Source organism: Ictidomys tridecemlineatus, chromosome 8, assembly GCF_052094955.1.
Source record: "Ictidomys tridecemlineatus isolate mIctTri1 chromosome 8, mIctTri1.hap1, whole genome shotgun sequence".
Classification (NCBI taxonomy): Eukaryota; Metazoa; Chordata; class Mammalia; order Rodentia; family Sciuridae; genus Ictidomys; species Ictidomys tridecemlineatus.
Window position 1 is genome coordinate 13,839,232 of NC_135484.1, and position 19,652 is coordinate 13,858,883.

At 39.4% G+C, this 19,652-nt stretch overlaps 1 protein-coding gene across 15 annotated transcripts in view; it reads left to right on the forward strand.

The window, feature by feature from the left end:
* The window catches only part of Syne1 (spectrin repeat containing nuclear envelope protein 1), a 428,203-nt gene that overhangs the window by 239,025 nt on the left and 169,526 nt on the right, over positions 1-19,652 (forward strand). For all 15 annotated transcript variants that reach the window (XM_078018867.1, XM_078018877.1, XM_078018878.1 and 12 more), the window contains 8 exons: positions 689-841; positions 1,343-1,510; positions 3,168-3,344; positions 5,341-5,487; positions 8,767-8,892; positions 10,127-10,303; positions 11,426-11,691; positions 13,623-15,783. In XM_078018867.1, the coding sequence (XP_077874993.1) occupies positions 689-841; positions 1,343-1,510; positions 3,168-3,344; positions 5,341-5,487; positions 8,767-8,892; positions 10,127-10,303; positions 11,426-11,691; positions 13,623-15,783 (3,375 nt within the window). The remainder of the gene's footprint in view (positions 1-688; positions 842-1,342; positions 1,511-3,167; positions 3,345-5,340; positions 5,488-8,766; positions 8,893-10,126; positions 10,304-11,425; positions 11,692-13,622; positions 15,784-19,652) is intronic.

Sequence of the window (19,652 nt, forward strand, 5' to 3'; positions counted from 1 at the left end):
AGCAATTGGCAAAGCTTGTCTGTAAATAATTTGTGTTTTTGAAGGCCTGAATGAGTTAGTGATGGTCTGTAAGAATTACAGAGTGTTAGCTTCCTGCCAAGCTTTGGAAGCGTACGCAAACATCTCCAACCAATATGTCTATTTCTACGGCGACCTCACCATCAAACCTAGCACTTCTCTTGGAAGATGCCACATAATTACCACAGCCCTTCCTCCTCCCCCATCCCCACACCAAATCCCTGAAATGTTTAAATAGCACTTTCAACCCGTCTCAGCATGATCAAGGCTGGAATCCATTTCCCTAATGCCACGTCTAAACTATGCTGGAACAGACTTCATGACCTCAAAATCAAAAGATAGTAGGTCTCACTCTGTTGTATGTTTTGCTTTCTTTTGTGTTTTCTTCTTTTCTCTGCTGAAAGGAATGAAGTAGGAAAAATAGAAAATATGTTAAATTCAGCCAGACTTAATTCTTTTCCATAATCTCTTCTCCACATTTGAAGGGCTGTCTGAGGTCCTGCTCTGCCTCTGTGTAGCCCTGTGTTATCCCTGACGAGCCACACCCTCCTTGGTGATTTAGACTTCCTGATTTACAATGTGTACATCAGGTCTTTCTGTGAGGTGGGTCATGTCAAGTGTTCCGAAGGTATGTGAGCTGACTCTGGTTTTTCTTTCTTACTTGTTCAAGTCCCTACAGCAAATGGTGCTGTCCCATGAACCATCAGTCAACTCGGTGAGAGAGAAAGGTGAAGCTCTTCTGGAACTGGTACATGATGTTACTTTAAAGGACAAAATAGATAAACTTCAAGGTGATTACCAGGACCTCTGCAGCATGGGAAAGGTAAGGGGAGATCGGATTCAATAAGAATGTATAATTGGGCTGGGGATATAGCTCAGTTGGTAGAGTGCTTGCCTAGTATGCACAAGACCCTGGGTTCAAACCCCAGCACCACACACACAAAAAAAAAGAATGTATAATTGCCAAAATGTGATCCCTAGCATCTCCTTCTCTGTTAGATAGCTTTAAGAACTAGTATGGGTAAGTATTTTTATCAGCTGCATTTAAATTGCATAATGTCTTACTAATTTTTTCCATCCCTGATAGCTTTCTTTTTACTCATTTATTTACTGTTTTGGAGCAGGGAATGAAACCCAGGGCCTTTCAGGTTTTAAACATGCATTCCATCATTGAGCTACATACCCGGCCCCATTCCTAGTCCTAGTTTTCTGATATAAGTAACTCTGCCAACCCTATGAATTGCCCTGGGGTTTTTGAAATGCAAATCAGTTTTGAGTGGGTTTTCTCTTGAAAGTCATCTCTAATGGGCACCTGGTTTTACAGGAGCATGTACTCAGTCTGGAGGCGAAAGTCAAAGACCATGAAGACTACAACAGTGAGCTCCAAGAGGTAGAAAAGTGGCTGCTGCAGATGTCTGGCAGGTTGGTGGCACCTGATCTTCTGGAGACCAGCAGCCTGGAGATGATTACCCAGCAACTGGCCCACCACAAGGTACACCTGTTGTCTGAAGAGCTGACCACAGGGCACTTAACTGTCCTGTGTGTGTGTGTGTGTGTGTGTGTGTTATGTATGCACATGTGCACATATGAACAAACAGGTATAGCACTGGATTATAATAACTGCACCTAAAGAATGAAGTCTGAGTCTGACTATTGAGGATAATTGAACTGGATACTCAGGTGAATCAAGAAAAATTCAATCCTGGCATTCAACTTCTGAACAGATTGTTGAAAAGGCATTGATGTTTCTAGCTTATATCATAATTGTTGGAATAGTCATAAGAGATGATGCTCATGAAAGCATTTTGTGAACCACAAAGTACAACACTGAAGTGAGATAGTCTTATCTTCATTAATATGCATTTTGGTAATAACATGTACCCTATGGCATATGATCACAATTTTATGGAATAAATTATTGGTGATCTTAATGGTGATCTGATTTAGCCATGATGTAGTCAATATCTGGTGGTAGGCTCTAGGAAAGCCAGTTAACCTCTCTGGGCTTTAGCATCCCTGTTAGAGGTAGAGGTTTTATTTACAAATATGAATAGAAAAGTAATTACTGTACATAATACATGCTGTTAGGCACTGAAGAGGTCCAACCTTGTAGATGGTCTATCCCTTCAGCAGCCTTATGAAGTAGTAGCTCTGTCCCAACTTGCTTCTTTTCAGTCAGGTGTGTGCAATCTACTGACCTAACACTGTTGGAAAAAATGGCGGACCCAGCACTGCTGAGGAACCACTGGAGTTCCCCTTGGGCATATTGATGTATCAAACCAGGAAATCCTGTGCTGGAGTGTGTCACTTGTCATTACCTTTTTGTAGCAATAAGGAAATTAAAATTGGATTTTAAAAAGTTGACTCATCAAATGACCTGTGAGAACGCTCACTAGAGAATACGTGGGTGTATGATGGTGTGAGGTAGAATCCAAGAGAGCTTTGTCTGAAGCTAGGGACTCTGACAGTGACTGCTGTGTAACCTTGAGTGTGTCCTATGAAGTCTCTGTGCATCAGTCTCCCCATCTGTGTAACAATGACAATACACATTTACTGGGGCTTATAAATAATTCTGGGGCTATAAGAGGTGCTCAATAAATTGTAAGTATAAGGGCTATTCTATTAATATAAATATTATTAGATGTAAATTAGATACTATATAAATTTATTATTAAATATTAAATATATTACATTATTAAATAAATCACTGAGGATGCAGCTCAGTGGTGGGGCACATACCTAGCATATACAAGGTTCTTGGTTTAATCCCCAGTACCAAGAAATTTAGATTAAATAATAATTAGTTTGTTTTAGATAAAAATACCAAGAAGTATAATTGGTAGATTTGACAAATGGATGGCCATCCCATTATCTATTAACAATACTGTGGAACAGATCTCTCTGGGACCACCCATGAACACATTCTAGTCTTTAAATTTCTTCTTCATTCCCTATGAAAGTATCCCTGCAGAAATACATGTGCTTTTTCTATAATTTGTTAATATGTAACCAAGATAAATTGCAAAACTCTTTCAAAAAGTTTATTACATGATGAAAGTAGTTACCTTAAACTTTCTTTTGATGAACAGGTTGTTTCGAACTACTACTAAAATTCTTTTTGAATTTTATGTTTTTTTTGTTTTTTGCAGGCAATGATGGAAGAAATTGCTGGTTTCGAAGAACGTTTAGACAACCTTAAAATTAAAAGCGACACTTTGATCAGCCAATGTGCAGACCATCTGCAAGCAAAGCTGAAACAGAATGTGCATGCTCACCTGCAGGGCACAAGGGATAGCTACTCAGCAATCTGCAGCACAGCCCAGAGGGTGAGCACCACAGAACGTTCTATGACAGTGACAAATAAGAAAGGATGTGCAGCCTAGCGGTTTTCACAAATAGAATAGAAGCCCCAGTCCTTGGGAAAGTTTTGGTGTTGCCCCAGACAGGAAATTAGAGAACAGGTTTCATAATATCTGTGTGAAAACTTACATCATACATTTGATCAGTATTACTAAGTGGTGAATTTCAGACATTCAGTTTTATACAATCTCTTTATTACAATAATTATGAAAACTTCTTAAACGTTTTCTTGATTTTATTTACTTGCATACATCAAAACTTTCTTCTAACTTGCAATTTATTCCATAACACTAGAATAAATGTATTTCATAATTTTTGCGATCATTTTTTGTGATTCTGTGCAGCCTGGGTTCTGCTCTAATACTCTAATATTCTTATGTATTAGTTTAGAAATTGACAAAGGGAGTATCAGTTTTGAGTTATACTTTTAATGGGTGTATTTTCACTAAAGCACAATCTTCAATGTTATAGAAATAAGTCTAAGATGGGTTAAAAATTTAGTATAATAAATAAATTGCTTTCTATTATTTAAACAATTTAAAATGATATGACAAAGGTGTTTTTATAAGTTTTCTAAGGCCTTCCATATGCTTTTGCTACTGGGCTAGCCAGTGAGAACTAGTGAGACAGAATGATAGGGAAGATGATCTGTGTTTATCATGATAAAAAAATGGTCCTAGTGATATTGACTTCTGAGACTTGAAGTAATCATTTTCAAAAAGTTAAGAGCAAAAGAGGATAATTGCAAATGATACAGTGGGAAAAGGAGAGAGAAGAAAAAAGTCAGAGGATGGTAGGTGGAAACTTTCTGGTGAGTTCATTTACTTACTCATTCTGCAGGGACATTGAGCCCTGACTTTATAGCAGTGGTTTTCTTTTTCTTTTTCTTTCTTTCTTCTTCTTCTTTTTTTTGATTTTTTTTTTTGCATTAGGGTTACAATTTAAGTTTTCAAAAAACACTAGTAAATGTTGGAAAGACAGACATATACTTTAAATGCAAAAAAGCTGATAAAACTCTAAGAACATAGTCAGATCTGTACTCCATAATTGAAGTTTGCAAAATGATAGAGCACATAACACCTGTCCTTTTAATTTCTGTTTAAAATAAGTATAAATAAGGGTAAGATTCAGTGTCAGATGAAAATGATGAATTTAATGACAGAGGAAAAATGACAATCGGTTATTAGTTCCATTGTATCAAAAATGAAAGAAATGCCAGTCTAAATTCATATTCTATTTTCCTTTTCTCTTTTAATAGAATAGTTTGCTCAGAAAACATCATAGATTTATTTCATCTTGATCTCAAGGATATACATAATTATTTCCTAATATCTTTTTTGAATAAAGTGAAAACTGGTTAAATTTTTGTGAATTAATTAATTAGATGTAGTAGGAATGCATGAATGATTCTGGATTATCGTGGTTCTGGAACATAGCTTCTAAGATGAATTGAGGGCATCAAACTGCCTCCTCTCCTGTGTTATAATTTGTTCCAGTTTGATCCTACCCCTATGCCAGAAGCCTCACATGATGAGAAATATTGGTTATTTTTTCTTCGGATGGTGTTTTATTTTTGCTTTTAGTTCTTAGCTTAGATAAAAAGAATAATAGCTGTACACAGGGGGCAAAGCTGAAGAAACCTCTGACTTGTGTTTATGACACTTTACTTCAGTGACTGTGTGCATTCTAACACATTTGGATACTTACATGAGCACTGCTCATGTTGTCTTCCCCTAATTAACACATTACATTGTGATTTATGGTTTGAGAAACGACAAACTGGGGGGTGTCCATTGTATTTTGAAACATTTTGGAACATACGCAACTCACTTCAGGAGATGTATATGGTGTCGGCAGCCCCAGGGAGAAAATGAAACCTGCCTCATGAACCTCATTTAATGCCAATGGTGTTAGGCTACAGAAAGCAGCTCTCATACCCCCAAATGACTTGTTCTATTTCAGGTGTACCAGAGTTTGGAACATGAACTTCAGAAGCATGTCAGCCGGCAAGACACTCTGCAGCAATGCCAGGCCTGGCTTTCTGCAGTCCAGCCAGACTTAAAACCCAGCCTGCAGCCACCTCTTAGCAGGACTGAAGCCGTTAAGCAGGTAGTAGACTCCTGGAAGTTTGTTATTCTTATGAGTCATTCAGACATTCAATCAAAATAGATTAAGTGCTTTTATGTGACAAACTGTGCTGGCGCCGAGGATTATAGAAGTCTAGATAAGCTGTGATGTGGACTCCAGTTGAGTTTACGTTCCAGCCAGGAAGATAGATATAATGCTGATGTGTGGACCTGGCAGAGCAGAAGGGATATGGGTTCTGCAAAACAATCTGTGTGGTGACTACATCTAAGTCACTTTCTCTGACTCAGTTTCCTTCTATGTAGAGCAGTGATTACAAGTACAGTCATTTCTCAGTATCTGCAGAAGGTTGATTTCAGGATATAAAAATCTCAGTTGTTCAAATCCCTTATGTCAAATGGTGTAGTCTTTGCATATCACTTACTAACAGCCTCCTATCCACTTCATCTCTAGATTCCTTATAAAACCTAAAGCAATGTAAATGCTTTGTAAACAGTTGTTACATGCTATTGTTTGGGATCAACGACGAGCCTGTACATGTTCCAAGCACAACTGTACATGTTCAGTACATAGTTGGGTTTTTCCAATAGTTTTTGATTTGGAGTTGGTTGGATCTGTGGATATGACACTTTCCCACACAAAGGACCAGCTTTGCACATATTTCTGAAGGTTTTCATGAAATTCAAATGTCATATCAAAAATGAATGTAAATGGAAAAATCAATGCAAGCTTCTCCCACGGGATTTTTTTTCCCACATAAACAAGGTGCTTAGTAAATGATTACTGAATAAAGAATGAATGGAATGTTAATTATCATCATGTGAAAAGAACATACTGCAAGCTTAAAATTGTACTGCTAAGAATTCATCAGAATATGGCAGAAACATTTTTAAAAGATTTTTACTAAGCAGCTTTTCTATGCAGCATTAACCTTATGGGAGTATATTGTAGAAGAATTTTGTTATAAACCTTATTGCTTCCAGTTATGAATTAATGGTATTAAATCATTTAATTTTCTTACCACTAACTGAGATTAATGTAATACATTTATTCATTTAGTCCCCACAGAGGACTGTCTACCAATTTCATACCCAAAGTATTCTTTCTGGCTTAAATGATTTATGTTATTTAAGTCATGAAATATTCACATAAATTCACATATTATACTTTATAAAAAGTGGTATCTGAGTAAATGAAACATGTCTTTCTTTGAGTCAAGGAGAGTGAATTAAGGACAATATTCTTATTTTTCACTAGTCAGAGAGTTTTCTTGAGTCCTTCCTTGTCTTGTGGCTCTTTGTTACCAATGTATTTTTATTCAGAACAATCCAGAACAATGCTTCATCTTTCTCCTTTGTTAACCAAACAGAAATAAAAGGAGTAGAAATAAATATTAATCCTAGTGATCGTTGGCTAGAACAGGATATGATTTACTATATTTTCCAGCATAAGTTACAACCCCAGGCAGATTCTGATCCTTCCAGATAATGAGGCCCTGTGGTACACCATCCCTGCTCACAGTTTCTCTAAATCTCTGCCCCTCCCTTGAAAGCAGCCAGGGAAGGAAAGAGGTGGTAGAGACACATCTGCATCTCAGATGCACTGAAGGCAAAGAAGGGATTGTTTTGTTTTGTTTTCTGTGGTGCAGTCTTTGTTCTGTTAAAATTAGTATTTCCCTTGACAGCTACTGTGTTCATGAAAAACTGAGCAGGCTCTTAGTGGTTGGCTAGTGTACGGAGGTGACTGGAGATTGCCACTGCTCAAGACTTCAAGCAGAGGCAGCCTGGCCCTCAGCCTTTGACTAGTGGCATCACAATGGCCGTGGTCTCAAGATGTATTTTTGTATCCTCAGTACCTCTTCTGTGCGAAACACTCCACAAAGTGATAACATGATCCACGTGACCACAAGGAATAACACAATGACTTGATTTCATTTGGAGTGCCACATGATTTTATAAGGCATAAAATGTGAATTGCAGGGATGGGGAAAAGTACTATCAGATGTGCCTTTGAAGTTAATTTTAGCAAAATTCCTTTGTAACTGTTTCTGCACTGATAATTCATATTCTATGTCCAGTGCTTTGGGAATTAGGCCAACTATATAAATCCCCAGTATAAACTATATAAAACCAGTATTCCTTTAAATTAAATATATTGACAAAAATAAAATTCTGATATCTTATACTCTTCTCATTTGCAAATGTTGCTGGGAATATCTAACTGTCCCTGGGTCATAGGTCCATGATGTGCTTTTGCACACTGGTTAGTGACTGAAGATAGCACTTGGAAGTGAAATACAGTTCATTTATACATTGAACTTAAAAAGGTGCTACTTCTGACTTAGTAGGAAATGGATCTTTGTTTTATCTCCATGAGAATGGTCTGTTCAGGGAATCCTTGGTGTGCAAAGGAAAAGACAGAGATAGAATAAAAAAAAATTATGCCCCATTATTGACATCTTTGACAAAATTGTCTCGTGTATAGGTAAAAGGCAGACCTTTTACCATACAACCTGCTATCAGTATTGCTTTCCTTCCTTATCCCTATTTATGGAGTGACCAAGAGACACCTCCCACCACCTCAGCCACCACTGTCACCTCATGTCCTAAGAATAGACAGGTTATATAATTTGTTTTCCAAAAAGGAACTTTTTAAATAATAAAAAGCCCTCTTTTCTTAATCCAGTGGAACTAGAACAGTGGTTTTTGACTTTCGGGGAAGTGGTGACTTTGTTCCCAGGGGACATTTACCAATGACTGAACATATTTTCGGTGGCAATCATTGGGAATAGTGGGGGTACTACTGACCTATATTTGGCAAAGGCCAAGAATTCTGTTGAACATCTTGCAATGTACAGGATGTAGCGTTGACGAGGTAATTGACATCAAATGTCAATAGTTCTGAGGTTAAGAACCATGTCTCTGGACTAGAGGCATAAATCCAGAAAACTGGGATGTATGGTCAACTCCCCTGGAAGGGCCTCTGTTACTTGGGCCCTACCCTCCTAGCTGACCTCTGCTCCTGCAGAGAACCTGGATAGATTAAAATGGTGTCTGGTTTTCCCCCTTTCCTATACCATGCAAACATCTCTAATTACAACGAGAAGCAGATGGTAGACAACTAGAACCATCAATGTGTTTGAATTCTCTCCTGTGTGTCCCTAACACATATCATGGCTATAGTGAAGACACTGAGTATGGCAAGATTATTTTGGGAATGTCAATTAAACATTAGCAGTGATTCAAATATTTGTTCCCTAAGAGTGTACAAGTCTGTTCCACTCTGACAGTTGCCTTTTTGCAGGTCAAACACTTCAGAGCTTTGCAAGAGCAGGCGAGGACCTACTTGGATCTCCTTTGCTCCATGTGTGACTTGTCCAACTCTTCAGTGAAAACCACAGCAAAAGACATTCAACAAACAGAGCAAATGGTAAAGAAATTAAAACTGCATTTACTTGTCTATTTTATTGCATCCTCTTGCTTGAATGGTAAACATGGTTTAAAGAATATATCTATTGGGTTATTCTTTTATTGGTGCTCCTATACATTATAATAAATAGATATTTGAACTTCGATCAAGTCATAGAACGTAAGCACACTTACCTGATGACACACAACTCAATCATCAGTTGGTCCCATTCAGCTTCTATCCTTAGCCCCTTCTTCTCTGTTCCATTCCTTCTCTTTTCCCTATTTTCCCATGCTTTTTGTCCTTTTCCATATATTTCTTTAGGAAATATTTAATATGAAGGGCCTTTTGACTTGACTTTAATGGATCAGGGATGCCAAAGAGCATGCCATCTGTTCCAACCCTTCTGACTTATTGGTAATAGCTATCAGTAGTGTGAGAAGGATTCTAAAACTGTCTGGCCAAAGGGGAAAGTACTGTGATGAGTTAGCAGTTCCAACCACAACAGAGAGAGGGCAGCACAGAGTCACATGCTCATGGCCACTGCCCTTGCAAGCCTTCAACACTTCAATGCAACACTTTCAGGGGAAAGAGGAAAAAAAGACTTGCTTTTTGTACTTATTAAATATTCAGAGAACTACAAGATAATTCAAATTAAAAAATCTTAAAACAATAAGTGTCTCTTTGTAGTAAAATTAACCTGTCTTTAAAGCCTTATGAAAGATATATAGCTCACATTTTTAATAGAAATGACTGATTGAAACAAATTATACAATTTCAAAAACCAGCAAAGTGAATCTAAAGAAATATCCAAAATATTAGCCACTCAGTGTTTTGCAAGGTGGAAAAAAATGTACAATAGATAATAATATAAATGTTTTCTAATAAACCCCAACACTGAATTCATGAATCAAACCGGTGTGTCTACTGAAAGGCCCAATGTGAAAACCATGAACACAGCTTTAGAGCTAATAAATTCTTGGAAATTTCTTGGAGCTTCACAACACTGACTAAAATCGTGTGGCAAAACTCTTGGACATTTACATTCTTTAGAAACTCTAAATCTAAAAGAAAATCTGCTTTTCTTAAAGCAACTAAAGAAGGCTTTTGGGTTTATCCACATGTGAACACACATGCACACACAAGTCTGTGTGGCAGGCTCTGCACATACACCTGTTGAGGACTTGCTACTCTGGTTCTTTGAGCACATGTGACTATTTATGGCTGCTGACTTGTAACCGTGTGTTTTCTCGAGATTGAGCAAAGACTGGTCCAGGCACAGAACTTAACACAGGGCTGGGAAGAAATCAAGCACCTGAAAGCTGAGCTCTGGATTTATCTTCAGGATGCTGATCAGCAACTGCAGAATATGAAGAGAAGGCACTCTGAGCTGGAGCTCAATATTGCACAGAACATGGTTTCCCAAGTAAAGGTGGGAATTGATTTGTCTCCAGGGGAGATTAAGGAGGCCAAGCTGGTAGAAAGACAAAATGTTTAAGCATTCACGTCAGTATGCCTTGGTATCTGCCAATCCTTAAATATCATTACAGCTACTTAAGGAATAAGACAGAGTCAAATAGCCTTCCTTTGGTGCCAGGGACAGACTGATCAGAAATTTTACATTCATAAGCCAGACAAGGTGGTGGCACCTGTGGTCCCAGCAAATCTGGAGGCTGAGATGAGAGGATCACTTGAGCCCAAGAGTTTGAAGCCAGTCTGGGCAACATGGTGAGACCTGCCAAACTCAAAAAGGAAAGACAAGAAACAAAAAAAAAAAAGAAAGAAAGAAAGAAAGAAAGAAAGCAAACATTCACATATACTCTTGCAGTGAATGGCCATTTCATCAGGAGATGTTCATTCTACACCTTCCTCCTGAGTTAACATCTGTCATTCAGCCTGGAGAGCCAGAAGAGCTCGCTACTAAACAAACAGGAAATTATATTTTTTTATATTTTCATCACAATATTGCTAAAGTTTTAGGATAATAAACCTATCAGTTAATTAAAATGTAATATAAATATCATATTATTATGTATGATTTAAATTATAATAGAACATTGTTATAAACATAGTAATTGATTGGAAGGGTCAGCATCTCTACAAACTCTTTAAGACTTATTTTTTCTCTATAACTATGAATCACACATATATTCTACTGGAACATTGTTTGCAAATGCAGACAAAAGATCAGGGATAACATCAATTAGATTTCTTTTTTTCCCCCAAAGCACGAACTTTTAAAAATTTATTAAGAAAACTGAGGTCTAAGTTCAAAGTAAGTTACTTTTCTCTTTAGAAATGATAAGATTGTTTCATATTTATCAGTTTTCCTCTACACTTCCCAAAACAACACAATAAAAGAAAGTAGCACAGTGTCTGCTTCCTATACAATTGGGAATTTGTGTTCATAAAGAGCTAAGGTACGTTTCAGATTTTATCTCCAGTTTTCTTCATATTAAAGAACTTCAAATGTTTCGAGGTGTCATGTCCACATTTAACTCTGATATTTGGGAGGGTCTGTTACACCCAACCTACTTTTTCTGGTTTCCTTTAGGATTTCATGAAGCAACTGCAGTGCAAAGAGGCATCAGTGGGTGCCATCTTGGACAAGGTGAATAACTTAACAAAGAACCAGGAGTCTCCAGAACACAAAGAAGTCAGCCACCTGAATGATCAGTGGCTGGATCTGTGCCTTCAGTCTGACAAGCTTTGCACGCAGAGGGAACAGGACCTTCAGCGGACAAGAGATTACCACGACCGTATGAATGTTGTTGAAGCCTTCTTAGAAAAGTTTACCACGGAATGGGATAGCTTGGCCAGGTGACAGGCACCCTCCCTTGGGCCACCGTAATGCTAAATCAGAATTTTCTTAATTTCTATAAACATTTAAAATGTCTTATTTATGTTTTTAACATCATTGTCTATCATTATCAGTATTGGCAAAACATCATTGTGAACCTAACATTGTCATATGGATATAGACTCACAGCTTACTAGGTTAATATTAATTCCTTATGAGCAAAACTGAAATGTTTTGTTGTTTAGAAAAAACATTACTTTTCTCAGTGACTTCAAAGAATATTATTCTGTGACCTTATGAAATATTCCAAGAATACTTCTAGTTTTGTCTAATTACCAGTTGTGGGGCTACTATCTAAGAATTTTTGAAGTTAACACTTCTTCAACCTGTATACTCCAGAGGTTTCTATTCAAGTCTGTAAAGTAATACATCTACATGAGTCAGTCAAATTTGGTTACATTCTAGAAATCAGTTAACAATCAAAATTCACTTAATTTGTGTCCTTTGAGATTCTGAAGTAACTGAACTTCTCTTAGTTTTTTTTGTGTGAAATATAAGATTCTTTCCTGCCAGACACTTTGTGTTGTTATATGAAAACCATTCCCACAATTTTGAGGAGAAAATACTGGGGATTGAACCCAGAGACTCTTTACCCTAGGCTACAAAATTTTTCATTTTGAGACAAGGTCTTGCTAAGTTGCTTATGGCCTCACAAAATTGCTGAAGCTGACTTTGATGGACTTGGGATCCTCCTGACTCAGCCTCCTGAGCCATTGGGATTACAGATATAGGTCACTGCACCTGGCTTAAACAATTTTGAACACTCAAACTATAAAAATTTGCACTATTTCTGTCAAGATTTGTTGGCTCATGAGAATGAAAACTGCCTACTTAAATCATTGGGATTTTCTTATTGTGCTTGCTTATTTATTTTATTATACTATTTTCTGATTTGTTTACTTTTCCCTGATAGTCAGCATTTTATTGGTCTCTGGGGTTATATAAATCAATAGTTGCAAAAACCAAAAGTAAAAGCATACACACATTTCTGAGTTTCAGTGGGCCTGCAGGTGCCTCAGATCTGTTGTGTCCAACATAGAACTTTCCATACTGCCTCCCAACCCCAGCATCTCATGTTTCAGAGCTGATCATTTTATAAATAAGATTATAACATTACACCTTCTTTGGTATGCTTTGTAATCAAGAGGAAGAGACTTCTTCATATTTTATACTTATTTCAGAGACTTTTAATATTTAAGTACCTAACTGTACAAAAATATCTAAGTACACAACTAAGTAGCTCTAAGAGCTGCTGGTCAAATCTAACAGAGGGTACCATCTAGCATGCTTTTTGTTCTTTGGATCACTGAATCTTATGCTCATAAGAAAGTAAATAAATCATGAATCACTTGTTATTTTTCAATGCCATTTTCAAAAATGTGTGTCTTAATGTTTAATATTACACATATCATTTGGTTACTATGCAAATTCTGCAGAGTTGTTAAGAGACAGAGAAAGCTACAAACATATGGTGCATACCTGTAATCAACTCTGAAGGGTGAGGCAGGAGGATTCTAAGTTTGAGGACAACCTCAGAAACTTTGTGGGATCCTGTCTGAAATTTTAAAATAACAAGAATTGGGCCTGTAGCTTAGTGGTAAAGCACCCCTGGGGTTCAATCCCCAGTACCAAGAGCAGGGAGGGTAGGAAATACGTCTGGCAGATGTGATTGGAAAAGGAGAGTGGAGAAGCACTTAAGAAACTTGATTGGACTCAAGTGTTGACATAGAAAAAGATGAATGAGACTTCTCTTCCAAAATAATTATAGCCCCTCTGTGGATAACCCTAAACTGAGTACTCACGATGATCCTAAGAACATCCACTTAGAGAGAATGGTGAAAGATAACTGGTGTGAAGAACTTCACTCTTAGATCTTTCCATATATTTACAGATCCGACGCCGAGAGTACGGCTGTCCACCTGGAAGCTCTGAACAAGCTGGCATTGGCATTGCAGGAGAGAAAACATGCCATCGAGGACCTCAAAGAGCAAAAAAAGAAGATGATAGAGCATCTGAACTTAGATGACAAAGAACTGGTCAAAGAACAGACGAGTCACTTTGAACAGCGATGGTTTCAGCTCGAGGACCTTGTGAAGAGGAAAATCCAAGTGTCTGTCACCAACTTGGAGGAGCTGAACGTGGTGCAGTCCCGATTCCAGGAGCTAATGGAGTGGGCAGAAGAGCAGCAGCCCAACATTGCTGAGGCCCTGAAGCAGAGCCCCCCTCCGGACATGGCTCAGAACCTCCTCATGGATCACCTGGCCATCTGCAGCGAGCTGGAGGCCAAACAGATGCTCCTGAAATCGCTCACCAAGGACGCCGACCGGGTGATGGCTGATCTTGGCCTCAACGAGCGGAAGGTGGTCCAGAAGGCACTTTCGGATGCACAGAAACACGTGAATTGTCTGAGCGACCTAGTAGGCCAGCGAAGAAAGTACTTGAACAAGGCCTTGTCTGAGAAAACCCAGTTTCTCATGGCAGTGTTCCAGGCCACCAGCCAAATCCAGCAACACGAGCGGAAGATCATGTTCCGTGAACACATCTGCCTGTTACCGGATGACGTGAGCAAACAAGTGAAAACATGCAAGAGCGCACAAGCCAGCCTCAAAACCTACCAGAACGAAGTCACTGGACTTTGGGCCCAGGGTCGCGAATTGATGAAAGGAGTCACAGAGCAGGAAAAGGGCGAGGTGCTGGGTAAGCTCCAGGAATTGCAGAGTGTCTATGACAATGTTTTGCAAAAATGTGGACATCGTTTACAAGAACTGGAGAAGAATTTAGTTTCAAGGAAGCATTTTAAGGAGGATTTCGATAAAGCTTGCCACTGGCTAAAACAAGCAGATATTGTTACATTTCCTGAAATCAATCTCATGAACGAGAGCACGGAGCTTCATTCACAACTGGACAAATACCAACATATTCTTGAACAATCTCCGGAATATGAAAATCTTCTACTTACACTCCAGAGAACCGGGCAGGCCATGTTACCATCGCTGAATGAAGTAGATCATTCCTACCTGAGCGAAAAGCTTCATGCTCTGCCCCAACAATTCAACGTCATCGTTGCCTTGGCTAAAGACAAGTACTATAAAGTCCAGGAAGCAATTCTGGCTCGGAAAGAATACGCTTCCCTGATAGAGTTGACCACCCAGTCTCTGAGTGAGCTGGAAGATCAGTTCTTGAAGATGAAGAAAGTTCCCACGGACCTGGCCTCTGAAGAGTGTCTGTCTCTTCAGGAGGGCTGCAGAGTCCTGCTGGGCGAGGTGGCAGGCCTTGGGGAGGCGCTGGATGAACTGAACCAGAAGAAAGAGAGTTTCCGTAGCACAGGTCAGCCCTGGCAGCCAGACAAGATGCTGGACCTGGTCGCCATGTATCACAGGCTGAAGCGACAAACAGAACAGAGGGTCAGCTTATTGGAAGACACCACGAGCGCTTACCAAGAACACGAAAAGATGTGCCAACAGCTGGAGAGACAGCTGGAGGCTGTGAAAACAGAGCAGACCAAAGTGAACGAGGAGACTTTGCCTGCAGAGGAGAAGCTCAAAACGTACCACTCGTTGGCAGGAAGCCTGCAGGACTCAGGGATCCTGCTGAAGCGAGTGGCCTTGCATCTGGAGGACCTGGTTCCACAGCTGGATCCCTTGGCCTATGAGAGAGCCAAGCAGCAGATCCAGTCGTGGCAAGAGGAGCTGAAACTCCTGACCACTGGCATTGGTGAAACGGTGGCAGAGTGTGAGAGCCGAATGGTGCAGAGCATCGACTTTCAGACGGAGATGAGCCGCTCCCTGGACTGGCTGCGCAGGGTGAAGGCCGAGCTCACTGGGCCCGTGTGCCTGGACCTCAGCCTCCAGGACATCCAGGAGGAAATCCGAAAGATCCAGATCCACCAGGAAGAGGTGCAGTCCAGCCTGAGAATCATGAGGGCCCTGAGTAGCAAGGAGAAGGAGAAATTCACAAAGGCCAAGGAACTGATCACAGCTGACCTGGAGCACACCCTTTCTGAGCTCGCGGAGCTGGACGGAGACATGCAGGAAGCCCTGCGCACCAGGCAGGTAGGAGGACGCCGCACGCTGCTCCTTTGTAAACTGGTCTGAGCAGCGTCTTTTTCAGTTGGTTTGTTAGTCAACATTGCTCCCTTCGATATTGCTTTCTCAATACTACAGAGAATCATCTTTAAAAGTGACTTGAAAGGATGTTTTTATTGTCCATGCTTTTCATGTCATAGGGTTTCCACGTCCACTTCCCTTTGTTTATATGAGTGTAACACCTCAGTGATCTCTCACCTTTAGGAGTAAGAATAAATGGTTCTAATAATAGAGTTCACAGCAGATTCAGCCAAACTCAGACAGCAAATGTTTTTTAAAAATTCTGAACATGTTAGACTTTTTCTTTATCGTTGTTCTCTAAACAATATAACATGATCATTATTCACATGGTATTCACCTGGTATCATGTATTATAAGCCATCCAGAGGTGATTTAATGTATATGGGAGAATGTGCACAGGTTATGTGCAAATGTTATGCCGTTTTATGAGACTTGAGCAATTGCAGATTTTGATATCTGCGGATGTTCTGGAGCTAATCCCCCATAGAGACCAGGATAGACCATATTAGGACATAGACAAAATTAATTAACAACGAATAGTGAAAAATGCCCTTTTAAAAAATTTTTTATTTGAATTTTTAAAAAATAAATGACAGTGGAATGCATTGCAATTCTTGTTACACATATACATCACAATTTTTCATATCTCTGGTTATATATAAAGTGTGTTCACATCAATTCGTGTCTCCATACATGTACTTTGGATAATGATGTCCATCACATTCCACCATCCTTACTAACCCCCTGCCCCCTCCCTCACTTTCCCACCCCACTGCCCTAACTAGAGTTCATCTATTCCTCCCATTCTCCCCCTCCCTATCCTACTATTAATCAGTCTCCTTATATCTGAGAAAACATTCGGCATTTGTTTCTTGGGGGATTGGCTAACTTCACTTAGCATTATCTTCTCCAACACCATCCATTTACCTGCAAATGCCATGATTTTATTCTCTTTTATTGCTGAGTAATATTCCATTGTATATATATGCCACATTTTTTATCCATTCATCTACTGAAGGACATCTAGGTTGGTTCCACAGTTTAGCTATTGTGAATTGTGCTGCTATAAACATTGATGTGGCTGTGTCCCTAGTATGCTGTTTTTAAGTACTTTGAGTATAGACAGAGGAAGGGATAGCTGGGTCAAATGGTGGTTCCATTCCCAATTTTCCAAGGAATCTCCATACTGTTTTCCATGTTGGCTGCACCAATTTGCAGTTCCACCAGCAATGTATGAATGTACCTTTTTCCCCACATCCTCACCAACAGTTATTATTGTTTGTCTTCATAATAGCTGCCATTCTGACTGGAGTGAGATGATATCTTAGAGTAGTTTTGATTTGCATTTCTCTAATTTCTAGAGATGATGAACATTTTTCATATATTTGTTGATTGATTATATATCCTCTTCTGAAGTGTCTGTTGAGGTCCTTGTACTTGTTCAGGTCCTTGGGCCCATTTATTGATTGGGTTATTTGTTTTTTTTGGTGCTTAGCTTTTTGAGTTCTTTATATACTCTAGAGATTAGTGCTCTATCTGGTGTGTGAGTGGTAAATATTTTCTCCCAAGCTGTAGGCTCTCTATTCACCTAAGTGATTGTTTCTTTTGCTGAGAAGAATCTTTTTACTTTGAATCCCATTTATTGATTCTTGGTTTTAATTCTTGTGCCATAGGAGTCTTATTAAGGAAGTTGGGGCCTAATCCCTCATGGTGGATATTAGGGCCTATTTTTTCTTCTATTAGACACAGGGTCTCTGATTTAATTCCTATGTCCTTGATCCATTTTGAGTTGAGTTTTGTGCATGATGAGAGATAGGAGTTTAATTTCATTTTGTTGCGTATGAATTTCCAGTTTTCCCAGCACCATTTGTTGAAGAGGCTATCTTTTCTCCAGTGCATGTTTTTGGCACCTTTGTCTAATATAAGATAAGTATAATTTTGTGGGTTAGTTACCGTGTCCTCTATTCTGTACCATTGGTCTACCAGTCTGTTTTGGTGCCAATACCATGCTGTTTTTGTTACTATTGCTCTGTAGTATAGTTTAAGTTCTGGTATAATGATGCCACCTGCCTGACTCTTCCTGATAAGAATTGCTTTAACTATTCTGCTTCTCTTATTTTTTCCAGATGAACTTCATGATTGCTTTTTCTATTTCTATGAGGAATGCCATTGGGATTTTAAACAATGTGAAACCTGGCGTTTCTAAAATGGTGCTGGTTGGAGAATCTCCAAATAGGGAGGGGCAGGTGGATGATGGTGTGGCCCTGGCCATGATGCTGAGGCTGGTTTTTCTTTGTGGTGTCCTATTAGTTGACCTCTGTATCCCTTCCTCAGTGAAGAGTGCTTCCCTTCCCTGTACCACAGATGAAGCAAGGCTAGAGTATCCATTAATGGCTAGACTTAGTGACAAGGAATAGCCTTGTGGACCTTCCCGGGTTGGCCTCCTAACCCAGCTTGCTCTGGGCCTGGCAGGTTCTGTGCATTTGGAACTAAGCAGAGACATAATAGTACCCAGAGCATTACTTCCTTTAATCCCCTGCCATTTTTTCCCTCCCATATCTGTTTTCAATCCCTCAGATTCTAGATTTCAACCAAACACTTAGGTAAAAGACAATTTTCTTCAGGATAATGTAGAATTGCAAATATAATATGTGCAAATGTTATGCCATTTTATGAGACTTGAGCAAGTGCAGATTTTAGTAGCCATAGCCTTGGAGTAATGCCTGGGTATTAATTGCAGCTATTTGATTGGGGCAAATTAACTACTCCTTTAAGTTTCATTTTTCTTTCTGTGGAAGAGGAATAATAATTTCCCCTTGTTAGTTGAATCTTCCTGCATAGTTCCTGATGGGAGGTAGCCCCTGAGGAATTTTAGCTATCAGTTACCTTTATTTTCCACATAATTAGGGTTGACACTTTAAATAGTCAAACTTCTATCTTAATATTGGCCTATAATCATCATAAACTTCATCAGGTAAAATTCTAACTTCTTTAGCCTAAGTCCATTTAGGTTTATTTATACTTTTACCTTTCATATAATTCAAAACCATTGTTCAACATTTTTTTAAAAAATTTCCCTATAGTTAGAGACAGACATAGAGTGAAGGGTTAGAACTGAAGTTTTCATTCTTGAAAAACTTCTGTCATATAAGATTGCTTCTTTTATTGGTGATTTTTGAACCAAAATCTTAAACTATTAAGATGTCTCTACTTCTGCCATCCTGTCTTACTTATTGCCTTGTGCCGCAGTCTACCTGGGCACAATTCAGGAGCCACTTGTCAAAAGAAACTAACTTTCTTTTTAGAACTACAAATGCCAAGCAAAACAGCTCCTCAGGAAAAAACCCTCAGAGCCCAACTGCCACCACCGGCTTCCACAAGCCTCTCACCCACACAAGCCTCTCCACCTCCCACAATCCTCCTGCTCTTGAGGCCGATTGGCTGGGTTTCGTAGGCGGAGCCAAAGAAGTCCCCCAATGAGCAGCTCCGTGGAGGAGCCAATCAGCTAGATGTTGCTGGGACCGCTGTGAGCCAATCATCAGCTGGCAGTCTGAAGGGCAGGGAAACAGCCCAATGAACATCACCGCAGAGGAGCCAATCAGCTAGATGTTGCTAGGGCCGCTGTGAGCCAATCATCAGCTGGCAGCTAGAAGTTTGCTGGCAGCTGGAAGTTTGCTGGGCCCCCTTTGGCTGTGGCTCTCAACAGCCTTGGCCAAGGCCACTGAAGTTCATGCTCCCAGGAGCATTTCCAGTCCCCACTGCTAAATCTCTGCTCTGCCTACCTGTGCTTTCCTTACTTGATACATCCTCGCACT